The 13,566-nt window shown below is 44.4% G+C and overlaps 1 protein-coding gene across 3 annotated transcripts; it reads left to right on the top strand.

Annotated features, from left to right (window-relative positions):
* The first annotated feature begins 1,386 nt into the window (after nucleotides 1-1,386).
* On the top strand, nucleotides 1,387-4,008 carry LOC139573610 (4-galactosyl-N-acetylglucosaminide 3-alpha-L-fucosyltransferase 9-like). Of its 3 annotated transcripts, none has more exons than XM_071397275.1 (2): nucleotides 1,387-1,492; nucleotides 2,782-4,008. In XM_071397275.1, exon 2 carries the CDS (start codon nucleotides 2,787-2,789, stop codon nucleotides 3,822-3,824), a length of 1,038 nt encoding a protein of 345 aa, XP_071253376.1. In that variant the 5' UTR covers nucleotides 1,387-1,492; nucleotides 2,782-2,786; the 3' UTR covers nucleotides 3,825-4,008. The 3 variants fall into 3 exon arrangements, with proteins under 3 accessions (XP_071253376.1, XP_071253368.1, XP_071253358.1); XM_071397267.1 differs by having other exon boundaries at nucleotides 1,425-1,742; XM_071397257.1 differs by having other exon boundaries at nucleotides 1,430-1,492; nucleotides 2,766-4,008.
* Nucleotides 4,009-13,566: the final 9,558 nt, after the last annotated feature.

Here is a 13,566-nt window from a genome sequence, read left to right as displayed (position 1 = left end):
ATTAATGCCCATGATTTTGGAATGTGATGTTTGACGAGCAGGTGTCCACATACTTTTGATCATCTAGTGTAGTTTTTATGTGAGAATTGCCTGTCTGTTTACATTATAGTGCTTATATTTAGCTTTATTTAGGGTTGCAAAATTCAGGGAACTTTCAATAAATTCCCAGTTTTTTCAGAAATCCTCACTTATTCCCTCCTGATTTGCAACCCTAGCTCTATCATAAGCATAGAGGGCTTTCATAGTTTACAGAAGGCTTGTGAGATAAACAGGAACTGAAGGATGTTTGGCTCATCACAGGTGGTGAAAGTTTGAACTAAAGCTGTTTAATGGCAAGCAGTTTTTAGCCATAATACTGTATGTGTACACTACCTTTCAAAAATTTTGAGTCATTTAAAAATGTCCTTGTTTTAGAAAGAAAATCATTTTCTTTGTCCATTAAAATCACATCAAATTGATCAGAAATACAGTGTAGACATTGTTAATGTTGTAAATTACTATTGTAGCTGGAAACGGCAGAATTTTTAATGGAAAAGCTACATAGGCGTACAGAGGCCCATTATCAGAGGCCCACGTACAGAGGCCCACTAATCCAAGTTTATAATTTTAAAAGGCAAATTTATCATTAGAAAGCCCTTTTGCAATTACGTTAGCACAGCTGAAAACTGTTGTGTTAATTAAAGAAGCAATAAAACTGGCCTTCTTTAGACTAGTTGAGTATCTGGAGCATCAGCATTTGTGGGTTTGATTACAGGCTCAAAATGGCCAGAAACAAAGACCTTTCTTCTGAAATTTGTCAGTCTAATCGTGTTCTGAGAAAAGAAGGCTATTCCATGCGAGAAATTGCCAAGAAACTAAAGATCTCGTACAACGTTGTGTACTTCTCCCTTCACAGAACAGTGCAAACTGGCTCTAACCAGAATAGAAAGAGGAGTGGGAGGCCCCGGTGCATAACTGAGCAAGAGTACATTAGAATGTCTAGTTTAAGAAACAGATGCCTCACAAGTCTGAAAAAGAGCTGATGTGAAACAATCTGATGTGATTGGTCAAAAGACCAATTAGTGGAAAAATATCAGAATTGGGCTGCCTGTGTAAACGCAGCCATAGAAGAAGCAAATCAATATCTTTTCAAAAGGACTCCTACCAAAGAGCAAATCTTTACTGTATGATGACAAGTTTAATCTTTACCTTACGATTAATATTTTGAGTATTTACTTCCTCCTTCTCTGATATTTACACTGCATTACACGTATGCATTGTCTTTTTACATTTCATGACACTACTTACACATCATATACTAGGGCTCTCCAACCCTGTTCCTCGAAAGCTATCATCCTGTAGGTTTTCGCTCCAACCCTAATCTAGCGCACCTGATTCTAATAATTAGCTGGTTGATAAGCTGCACCAGGTTATTTACAACTGTGGCTGGAGTGAAAACCTACAGGAGGGTCGCTCTCCAACCCACATTGACAAAACTAAGCACATTATGAAGGTGTGTATTTCTTTGACAAATTGCACACGGCAGGGAAGAGGGCAGTGTGTCTAAGGTGTGACATGAAGGGCAAAGGCTAGAGAGGCTGTCCCGCTGCCTGTAGTTGCACACCAGTTCTAGGCTTATTCTCACTCAAGGATGTGGAGGCACATGAGTGCAATGTGACTCAGCTAGGTGTCAGGTGTGGCTTTAAGTCAAAGCTAGCAACGTCATTCTGTTTCAGTTCAAAGTCAAATCTCAAAGCTAGCAGGTAAGCACCCCTCACCCAGTATATTATTCCTTGAAGAGCAGTGTGGAATGTGGTGTAGATATGAATTATTGGATGTAGCTGTTCTCTGTTTGAATGGAGTCTCTCAGTCTGTCTGATTTAGTGTTGAGTTTCCTATGCGTTTGTCTTTTATCAAGTCTGTATAATTGGTTGTGTTAAAAGGATTTTGTGTTTCTTTTAACAGACACGTCGAAACAGAAAGAACATCGGAATTAACGTTTTATCAGATACCGTGTGTATAGATCCTACATAGCTATATTCATGTATTTAAATATTAGCTGGCTTTATGGCAACTTGTTGGTATCAAAACAGTCACACAGGTTTGTTATTACCATGTCATTTATTTCCTACTCTGGTATTTCCTGTTGTATAACATGCTGTCTTTATTTGACTGCGTAGTATGTTTACGTAGAACCTGTCCTCTCATTAGTAATCCTTTAGGTTACATATCCTGCAACCTGTAGTTAATTACCCCGGGCAAGGGTGAAATCACAGCCCCCAACACATTGGGTCCCATGACTCCTTAGTTCAATAGTCTTACTGTATCCTCAATATTTATTGATATATCCTATATTCTGGTTCAGAGGGGGGACTCTATACACACAATAGCCCGGATAAGTATCCAGAGTATTTGTTTAGTTTGACCACATGGCTAATTTGTTTCTCTGGATGGAAAGCATGTCCTGTGAACTCAGGATCTTAGTGACAACCACTGCCTCAGTCACTTCAGAAGTCACTAACCTAACAGAAACCTAAGCTTGTCTTATTGACTTTGATTACTGTTATGACAACCACATAATATGCATGACTAGTGAACCAATGAAATGGTCCGCTGATAGAGAACTAGCCTCGTCAGCAGATGTCTGTCCTCACCCTAAAACCTGTCTGAGTTTATGATTGACCAGTATTCCTCGTGCTAAAATAATCATTGTTAACTTCACGAATACATGCAATAATAGTGATTAGATGTGTTCGCCTGTTCTTAATAAACTTATAAACAAACAGCCTTTCCTTTTGACAGGCCAAATGACGTGTCTTGGACCAATTGGGCACCGGCGCCTGATGGGCATTCTCCTGCTGGGCTGCTTGCTGACCTGTCTACTGTTCCGACCTGCTATCACCTGGCTCCCTGTCCTGGCCAAGCACTTCCAGGCGGAGCACAAACAGGACGTTACCGTGCTGGTCTGGCACTGGCCCTTTGACCATCCCTTCAAACTGAACTCCTGCAGGTCCTTGTACAACATCGAAGGCTGTCACCTGACGGCGGACAGAGAGCTGTACAGTCAAGCGGATGCCGTTCTCATCCACCACAGAGAGATCGAAGAGGATTTATCCAACCTGCCCCAAGAACAACGGCCCTCCTTCCAGAAGTGGGTGTGGATGAATTTCGAATCCCCGGCACACACCAATAGAATACCTGGCTTGGAAGATCTGTTTAATGTGACTTTGAACTACAGGCAGGATGCAGACATCAACTTGCCTTATGGATCTCTCGTCCCTCGGATTAAAGAGAGGGAGGAGTTTGTCCCGCATAAAAACCGACTGGTCTGTTGGATCGTTAGCAACTGGAACCCAAAACACAAGAGGACTTGGTACTACATGGAGCTGCGCAAATTCATCAGGATTCACACCTACGGGGACCCTTTCAACAAAAAGGTATCTCTTAGTGAATACAGAATGATCGTGGCCAGCTGTAAATTCTACCTGTCTTTTGAGAACTCCGTCCATAAGGACTACATCACAGAAAAACTTTATAACGCTCTCAAGTTGGGCGCTGTTCCTGTGGTCATGGGCCCGACAAGAGGGAACTATGAGAAGTTCATCCCTGGAGATTCCTTCATCCATGTGGATGACTTCCGCTCGCCCAGAGCCCTGGCCAAACACCTCCTCTTCTTGGACGAGAATGAGGAGATGTACCGTAAATACTTCAAGTGGCAGAGGATCCACACAGTCCGCATCAACAGCTTCCCCATTCAGAATGCCTGCAACAGCTGTGAGTACATCAGAGGCCACCCTGAGAATCGGATGGTTACTGAGCTCTATAAATGGTTCTGGGAGGAGTGATGCTGAGACACTTGGAGCAAATCTACTACAAATAAACAATATCCACTACTCCATAGTCAGGGATTGGGGGAACTGAGCAAAATGTATCTTTTACACAATGGCAGAAGTGCCAAAAATTATATTTAATTAAAGTACATTCACCGAACTTTCCCCACTTGAACAATTAATGGGGCGTTACAAGTCATTTTAATATTTTTTACTTTTCTTCTGTCTTTTGCTACTGCTCTATCACATGTTAACTGATGAAAACAGTGTAGTGGTGACAACCGCTATCTGCCTGTTTACTATTGGGTCGTTCCACTAATGTTGAAACTATTCCTTTTTGTTAAATAGAACATCTAATAGTCAAATCATAGAGTAAAGCAGGTGAGCTGGTTCTACTCTTTTTGTCTGTTTCGTGGTGAAAGAACTGAGCAGGTCGGGCAGAACACGTCAACCCTGTTACTCATAGAGAGACAGGCTTTCATTCAATTGCCATTCCCTTTTGCAACAACCTTCCATTCCCCTGTCACAAGTAGATGTATGGCTTATTTAAGAAAAAATCATCAGCCCTTTTACTTTTTTTGACATTTAATAGGCGCTTAATATAGTCTTTCATTTTTTTGAGATGAGGGAAAATGTTTTTTTTATAGTTGAACATGTGCTCTTTTAGACAAACTGTTAAAATTAGGTGAAATCAAAAGTTATTTTTGACAAAATTACACTTCTCAAAAGGCACCAAATTGGTGGAAAGACCCTATTAACATTACTGTGAGAAAGATTTGGTTTTGAACTGTAATACCTGTTGAGAAAGTCTGGTTACTGTTGAAGGTACTATAGCTCTCCTCCCTCTGGTCACTGGAATAGACTCTGAGAGACTCCACTGCGATCAGTCCTGCTTTTAACAAACCATGTGATTGGGAAAGTGATAAAGGGTAATATACGGTAGGTCTCACTCATATACAGGTAGTACTCCCTGTACTGTCAACAGTTGTTAGGCAATTACCTTTTACTGTACTATGGTTGCTAGGTTGTCACAATGAATGTGTCATGTATTTTCACACGTTAAGGGACCTTGTTCGCTCCACTGTTAGGCAACAGGGATTGATCACAGAAGACTGAGATTCAGTGTATGAATTAGGAAAAGATGGATGTAGTACAGTGGTCTCCAGCACAATGACATGACTAAACCCAGTTTACACACCTGTTTCAATACAATGCAATGGGGTAGTTTGAGACGCCACTCTTTACTGCCACCCAAGGGAGTTTTAAAGACGTAAATTAATATATGTTGCAGTACACCTGGCGACCACTAGACAGCACTGCAACCCCACTGTACACGTGCACGTTACGTTGTTTAAAAACCATTTGCATCAGTGTGAATATGAATATTTATATATGTGAGAAAATGAATACCATTTGTCAAATGAATGAATATCTGAGCTCAAATGAGAGGTTGGAGAAATGGAGATTAGCTTGTTGCTTAATGGTTTAATTGAAACCTGCCGCTAATTAGCTATGGCTATAATCACCCAAACTTATGAACAATTCCATGATTTCTTCTTCTGCTCTTTCAAATGTAGAGAATAGAATGTGGCCCTGGGAATGAGTGTAAAATGACTGCATTATGAAGAACTCTTAAGTCTGCCCACAACTTTCACCCATTCTTATATCCCTTTGCCCTTTGAAGTATCGCTTCTAATGCTTTATTAACTGTACAGTACATACAGAAAACCCCTACATTCTTCTGCGCGTTTCATTATGTTTTGGTCATGGAAACTATTAGAATATCACTTTCTACCTCCTATTTCTATGTTTCCGGTCTATTTCTATCTCCGACCTCCACGAATGTCAGTTAATTTCCCATATTGATGTCGTCATTACCTCACTATGTGGTAACACATATGAGATAGATGACAATGCTTACTCTGAGACTTAGTCATGCGTCTAGGGACTGGCTCTGTGGTTTTCAAAAAGGGGTAGAATACATCTACAGACGACTCTTGGTTTGGCAGATGCCAGGAGAACGCTACCTGACTGAATGCATAGTACCAACCGTAAAGTTTGGTGGTGGAATAATGTCTGGGGCTGTTTTTCATTGTTCGGGCTAGGTCCATTAGTTCCAGTGAAGGGAAATCTTACCGCTACAGCATACAATGACATTCTAGATGATTCTGTGCTTCTGGCTTTGTGGCAACAGTTCGGAGAAGGCCCTTTCCTGTTTCAGCATGACATTGTCCCCGTGCACAAAGCAAGGTCCATACAGAAATGGATTGTCAAGATTGGTGTGGAAGAACTTGACTGGCCTCCACAGAGCCCTGACCTCAACCCCATCGAATGCCTTTGGGATGAATTGGAATGCCGACTGCAAACCAGACCTAACCGCCCAACCTAACTAATGCTCTTGCGGCTGAATGGAAGCAAGTCCCCGCAACAATCTTCCAACATCTAGTGGAAAGCCTTCCCAGAAGAGTGGAAGCTGTTATTGCAGCCAAATCCATAATAGTGCCCATGATTTTGGAATACGATGTTCTATGAGCAGGTGTCCACATACGTTTGGTCATGTAGTGTACCTGTCCATTACTGTTGGCTGTCTCCCACCAGTCCCTTCTCTGTTATCCTTTCTTCTTGCTGCTCTCTCTCCTCTCTCTCTTTCCCCCCCCTTGGCTGTAAATTATTGAGCTCTTTCTTTCAAGGGGACCACTCCCTCATCAGATCTGTGGGCCATCGAGTTTGCTGCTTCACCGCTCCTTCACCCCCAGCAACAGCCGTCCCCACGTCACCTCCTGACATTGAAGAAATCACATGTCCCTCACTTTCTTTTCTACCACTCTCTCTCGCGCGCTTGCTTGCTGTAAATTTAGCTCTCTCCTCCCTTTCAACTTTCTCCCTCTCTTGTGTTACTTCCCCAACCTCCCTCTTTTTTCTCTACCACCCTCTCTGTTTTTCTGTAATGTCACGGCTCACTGCTGAGTGTCACTGAGTTGATGGAGAGGAAAAAAAATGGAGGAGTGAGGCAATGGAAGGAGGGTTGACGCAAGGGTGTGTGTGTGTACATTTTGTGAGAGACTTGAGAAAGACATGAGGGAACAAGTGTGGGAGGGAGATTTTGTCTGGTGTGGTAAAATGTTATAGCTTGGTGAAAAAACAGCAGACAGTCAGTCAATGCACCTCCCCCTACTATAACTACTACAGTTCCATGTAGACCGGTGCTACACACAGACTTCCCAAGTGATGTTCACTTACAGTCCCCCAAAATACCCCCCTCTCCAAAACACATCTCTTTCTCATGTCCATCCTGGCAAACCTATGGTTAATCCAACGTATTGTTTAAAATGTTATCAGCAACCTCTGACAGGGATAAACACTTGTTTGATGATTACATTACATGGGATAATACAATCTGAACAGGTTGTTTCCATTCTCCCTTTTCATATTCATCATTACATCTCATTCTGTTGATCTATTTCATGCTTTAGTGTGTAGTTCAGAACTCTAACTCTGGTAGATTAGTAAATGCCTGTTTTGATTGTACAGAGAACACTCTCTCTCTTTCTCTCTCATATTCAATTCAAAGGGCTTTACTGACATGAGAAACATATGTTTACATTGCCAAAGCAAATGGAAAAGACAAACAAAGGAAACATTACACTCACAAGTTAAAAGAATATAGACATTTCAAATGTTATATTATTGGCTATGTACAGTGTTGTAACAATGTGCAGGTAGATAAATATAGGTTGTATTTACAATGTTTGCACTCCACTGGTTTCCCTTTCCTCATGGCAACGGGCCAAAAATCTTGTGACTGCGGTATTTAGACTAACAGATATGGAAGTTTATCAACGTTTGATTTGTTTTCAAATTCTGTGGGTTTGTGTGATCTGTGGGAAATATGTCCCTCTGAGGAGGCTGGTGGGAAGAGCTATAGGAGGATGGGTTCATTGTAATGGAACAGTATCAAACATATGGAAACCATATTCCATTGATTCCATTTCAGCTATTACAATGAGCCTGTCCTCCTACAGCTCTGCCCACCAGCCTCCTATGCTCCCTCCCTCCCTAGACAGTCCTTGTTGTGTTGGTTTCATTGTGTTCCTGGCAGAAAGCAGTGAAGCAGACCCTAACAGTCCATTTTAGAAGCTGCCACTGTCTCTGATCTAAAACACAATCAGTGAGCCATTTTGCCTGGGTCCAACAGCAACATTAAAAAGTCAATACACGACTGCGCTGTTTAATACGATGATGTTCACGTGTCATCTTTATCTGGAAGGTCAGTCAATAGCATTGATTCAATCACCACCAGCAGGACAAAGGCAGAGACACAAAAAACAACTGTCCACAAAGCAAACCAAATGCATATAAACAGCACTAATACCACAAATGGGGACGGTGTCAACCGGTTCTAGCTCTTTTGGCCCCCACCAACCCCCGAACAAGCCATAATACAGATACAAACATGAACCTACAAACACACACATATAAAAGTGCCTGAGTGAACACACAACCAGGTGGGGATCAGATGATTGTATGTACAGGTAACTGTCAAAACAATGGACCACCATCCACCAGAACAGCTTCAATGCACCTTGGCATACATTCTAGAAGTGTCTGGAACTCTTTTGGAGAGATGCAACACCGTTCTTCTCTGAGAAATTCCATAATTTGGTGTTTTGTTGGTGGTGGAAAACGCTGTCTCAGGCGCCGCTCCAGAATCTCCATAAGTGTTCAGTTGGTTTGAGATTTGGTGACTGACACACACACACACAACCTTTAAACTACAAATGCTCCTTTGAGACCCCTCTTTCAAAGTCACTGAGATCTCTTCTTCTAGCCAGGGTAGCCAAAATAATGTTCAACTGGGCATTTTTATACATGACCCTAAGCATGATGGGATGTTTTAATTGCTTAAGTATCTAAGGAACCACACCTGTGTGGAAGCACCTTCTTTCAATATACTTTGTGTCCTTCATTTACTCAAGTGTTTCCTTTATTTTGTCAGTTACCTGTACGTAGGCTTGGCCTTACGTTTTTTGTGAATTTGTGTGTGAATCATGTTTGCAGAAGGGACAGATGTCCTCGACCACCAAAACCACCTATTTGGTGTGAAATGTTGTTTTGGAGCTCCATGACAGCTAATCAAACAGATTAACAGCAACAAACAGCCGACGGGATCAAAATAAAACACAAACAGACTGAGGGAGGAATTCAAGGCGGGAGGCTGCTTGAGCCAGTTACACCCCCAACCTGTAATAGCTATGAAAGCTACAGGGTAAGCCTGTTCTAGGTTTGGTTGTTTTGTTTGAGAAGTAAGTCTGGTAAACATTCATCACCGCCTGTCACCTATTGAACATTGTAAATAAATATGGACACTTTTGCATCAGAGCCTCTTGCCTCCCGCTGAATCTCTGCCCTAAGACCGCATCTCTACGCTACCTGTTCTACAGAAGTATAGAGAGAGAGAGAGAGGAGAGAGAGAGAGAGAGGAGAGAAGTGAGAGAGATAGCGAGAAAGAGAGGCCACCAGCAGAGCAGAGCAGAGCAGAGCAGAGCGGTGTAGATCGGAGTCGAGGTAGGAGTGCCCCAGCTCCTCTGATAGGTGATGATCTGTAAAGGAGGAAGTGGGAATTGGATGATCTGGTTTAGGTTATTAGTTGAGCTCTGTTAGACCATGTAATAGTCTCTGTGCGCAACAGGGGGTCTCTCTATTCCACCAGCCCACTGTAGCCTGGATGACACCGCAATATGGGAGATACTCACAGCTCCACAACAAACACAAACATGCAGGGTGGCTGTTTACAGGTGTGTGTGTGTGTGTGGGGGGGGGGGGGTTTACAGGTGTGGCTGGCGCCACGGTGCATTTGCATAAGTGCTGATTCGGGTCTCCCGATCCACACAGCTCTGCATTTCTTCACACCTTCCTCCTCTTCCTCTCTGCCCTCCAATCTCCATCTCCTCTCCTCCTCCACTTGCTTGCTTTCTCACCCTCACCCTCAATTCGTCACACATGCTTTTTCATTACCCCCCTCTACCTACTGATGGGTAAAAACAGCTGAGGTGTGCTGCGTCTAGCTCGCCACCGACAACCCGGCGTGGTGAAAGTGAGTGCTTGACAGTTATGAGACAGCTGGCAACCTCTGTGACTTCAACGTGAGCAGAGCAGAGCGCTGCGGAGTGGTGGCTACAATGGAGTGGGCTGGCTGCGGAGTGGTGGCTACAATGGAGTGGGCTGGCTGCGGAGTGGGAGGCCGGGAGCCACAACGGAAGAGCTGGACAGACGTCGTCTGAGTGGCGAGAGGAAGTCGATTACTCACAAGAAAAAAAAGTAGCTCCAAGATAGGTCAGGAGTTGAAGAACTGGCTCTTATGAACTCTTGAGAAGGAGAAAACGCAGTAGCACCCTGCTCCCACTTCACCATGTGCAATTAGGGAATAAGCAGAGGAAATGTCTCTTCTCCATTACAGTAGATTGGTGTCAGAGACTCAGAGTAAAAATAGACAGATTATGTTGATGAGTCACTCCAGGTAGGGCCGGGAGACTGGAGAGATCTTACCTCCCACTCCTCTCCTCTTTTCTTCTCCTCTTTTCTCTCCGTCCTCCACTTCAGGTGTAGAGCACCTGAGGACGTAGCTAAGGACGCTCTCAGTGGAACACAGGAGAGAAGTAGAGACGTTTCACCTGCAGCAGACCCAGCAGTAAATGTGCAGTTTAACCACAGGCCCTGGGGCTTATTACGTCAGTGTTTTTCCTGTGAACTTCTAGCTGAACACCAGTGTAATAGTGGTTGGTATAGTCTCCCCAGCACAGCTATCACATCACATCAACGCTTTTTGTCTAAGAGCTAGAAACAGGGAAACGGTGTCTGTCGTCGACATCTTGTTGATCACCGGTAGACTGTGTTCCAATGTGACACACAACACAAACTTGTGCGAACACACACACATGCACACACGAATGCATGTACACACGCGCACACACATGACACACACCACACACACTCTTTCTCTCTCTTTCTCTTACACACACACACACACACACACACACACACACACACACACACACACACACACACACACACACACACACACACACACACACACACACACACACACACACACACACACACACACACACACACACACACACACACACACACACACACACACACAGTGCACATTTGACTGCGCAGTAATCCAGCTTTGTTTAAAGGGAGTAAATACAACAAATGAATCAATAAACAAACCCCCTGCCAGGGTATTTTATGTGGCATCTGTTTCCCATTCCTCTGCTTCGGCACAAAGGGCTGGCCGGGTGCCGCGGCATTGTGGCCAAACCTCTCAGTCTGGGTGGGGTGAGGGATCTGCATTGTGGCCAAACCTCTCAGTCTGGGTGGGGTGAGAGATCTGCATTGTGGCCAAACCTCTCAGTCTGGGTGGGGTGAGAGATCTGCATTGTGGCCAAACCTCTCAGTCTGGGTGGGGTGAGAGATCTGCATTGTGGCCAAACCTCTCAGTCTGGGTGGGGTGAGAGATCTGCATTGTGGCCAAACCTCTCAGTCTGGGTGGGGTGAGGGATCTGCATCTCTCTCTCTCTCTCTCTCTCCCTCTCTCTCTCTCTCTCTCTCTCTCTCTCTCTCTCTCTCTCTCTCTCTCTCTCTCTCTCTCTCTCTCTCTCTCTCTCTCTCTCTCTCTCTCTCTCTCTCTCTTTCTCTCTCTCTCACTCACGCACGCACACACCTTTATCTGTCCCCTGCAGTTTTGGTGTCTATCTGTTAAAGAGAGAGGGAGAATGTTAGAGGCATTCTCTTGATCTTTACAGGACAATGTACTGTACTTTAGAGCAGGGTTTCCCAAACTCGGTCCTGGGGCCCCCCTGGGTGCACGTTTTGGTTTTTGCCCTAGCACTACACAGCTGATTCAAATAATCAACTCATCATCAAGCTTTGATTATTTGAATCAGCTGTGTAGTGCAAAACGTGCACCCAGGGAGGGCCCCAGGACCGAGTTTGGTAAACCCTACTTTAGAGGGAGCTGGTTCACCATTGCCTACGCTCTGTATCTCCTATCTCCCCCTTCTCCACTTCTTCACGCTCCTATTTCTCCTGACTCCCTTTCTTTGCCTCCCTGCATCCCTCCCTCCAGCTTTCCTTTCCTCAGTCTATTTCTCCCCTTCTATCCCCCTCTATCTCTCTCTCTTTTCCTCATTCTCAGCTGTCTTCCGTACCTCAGGGATCTCATTAAGCCACTAACTTCAAATAAATAAAACAAAGTGCAGAGAGAAAATGAGAGATCTATAAAAAAAAAACGGTGTTGTAATGAGCTTTCCATTTCCTTATTCTGGCGCCTTTCTCCCTCTCACCCCTTCACTCTCCTTCCATCTTTGTCTCACTGGCTGCCTCTGTCAATTCAATCAATCTCAAACAGGCTTCATTGGCATGACAGAGGCATTATGGACTTGCCTGAGGTTTTAGAGACAAACAGACAAAAACGGCGCATTATATCTGTCTCTTCTTCCTCCCTTTCCTGTCTTTTCTTCCCCTCCTCGCCTCGACGTCTCGTCACATTCTCCCAGCCAGCCAGTGAACACCGCTCCCTCCTCCTCCTTCTTCTCCTCCCCCTCGGCCATCTTCCCCCTCATCCCCCTCCTCTGTTCAGGTCTTTTCTCTCTACTATTGTCCATCTGGACGAGCTCAGTAACAATAATGTTCTAGCTGTGTTTCCCATTAGCGCTGGAGAAGACTGCCAGTCTGGTCGGCTCGGCTCAGACACTCTCTAGTGACTCCATCTCTGTCTTCCTCTCTCTCTCTCTCTCTCTATTTCTCTCTCTCTCTCTCTCTCTCTCTCTCTCTCTCTCTCTCTCTCTCTCTCTCTCTTTCTTCTCCCTCTCTCCCTCTCATCTCTCTCTCTCTTTCTCTTTCTTCTCCCTCTCTCTCTCTCTCTCTCTCTCAATCAATCAATCAATCAATTTTATTTTATATAGCCCTTCGTACATCAGCTAATATCTCGAAGTGCTGTACAGACACCCAGCCTAAAACCCCAAACAGCTAGTAATGCAGGTGTAGAAGCACGGTGGCTAGGAAAAACTCCCTAGAAAGGCCAAAACCTAGGAAGAAACCTAGAGAGGAACCAGGCTATGAGGGGTGGCCAGTCCTCTTCTGGCTGTGCCGGGTGGAGATTATTATTATTATCTCTCTCTCTCTCTCTCTCTCTCTCTCTCTCTCTCTCTCTCTCTCTCTCTCTCTCTCTCTCTCTCTCTCTCTCTCTCTCTCTCTCATCTCTCTTTCTCTTTCTTCTCCCTCTCTCTCTCATCTCTCTCTCTCTCTCTCTCTCTCTCTCTCTCTCTCTCTCTCTCTCTCTCTCTCTCTCTCTCATCTCTCTCTCTCTTTCTCTTTCTTCTCCCTCTCTCTCTCTCTCTCTCTCTTTCTTCTCTCTCGCTCTCTCTTTCTTCTCTCTATCTCTCTCTCTCTCTTATCTATATCTCTCTCATTTCTCTCTTTTTCTCTCTGTGTGTTTTTCCTACTACAGTAACAGTAGTAGGAGATTGATTACTCTCTAGGCTCCTATCTCTCTGCTTCACCAGTGGATGGGGTTGGTATCCCGGGGCCATGAGAAGTATTGGGGTTGATCCAGCCGGTCCTCCCTCTCCTTCAGAGAGCAGCTGTAGGAGATGCCTGACCCTGCTACTCCATCAAGTCAGACAACCTGTGAATCCTCTGGGAATGTACTTACTGGGAATGTACTGGGCCAGGGTAGGGGTCAGAGAGC

Source organism: Salvelinus alpinus, chromosome 1, assembly GCF_045679555.1.
Source record: "Salvelinus alpinus chromosome 1, SLU_Salpinus.1, whole genome shotgun sequence".
Taxonomy (NCBI): Eukaryota; Metazoa; Chordata; class Actinopteri; order Salmoniformes; family Salmonidae; genus Salvelinus; species Salvelinus alpinus.
Note: the sequence above shows the minus strand (reverse complement) of the source record. Positions and strands in the feature narration are given on the sequence as shown.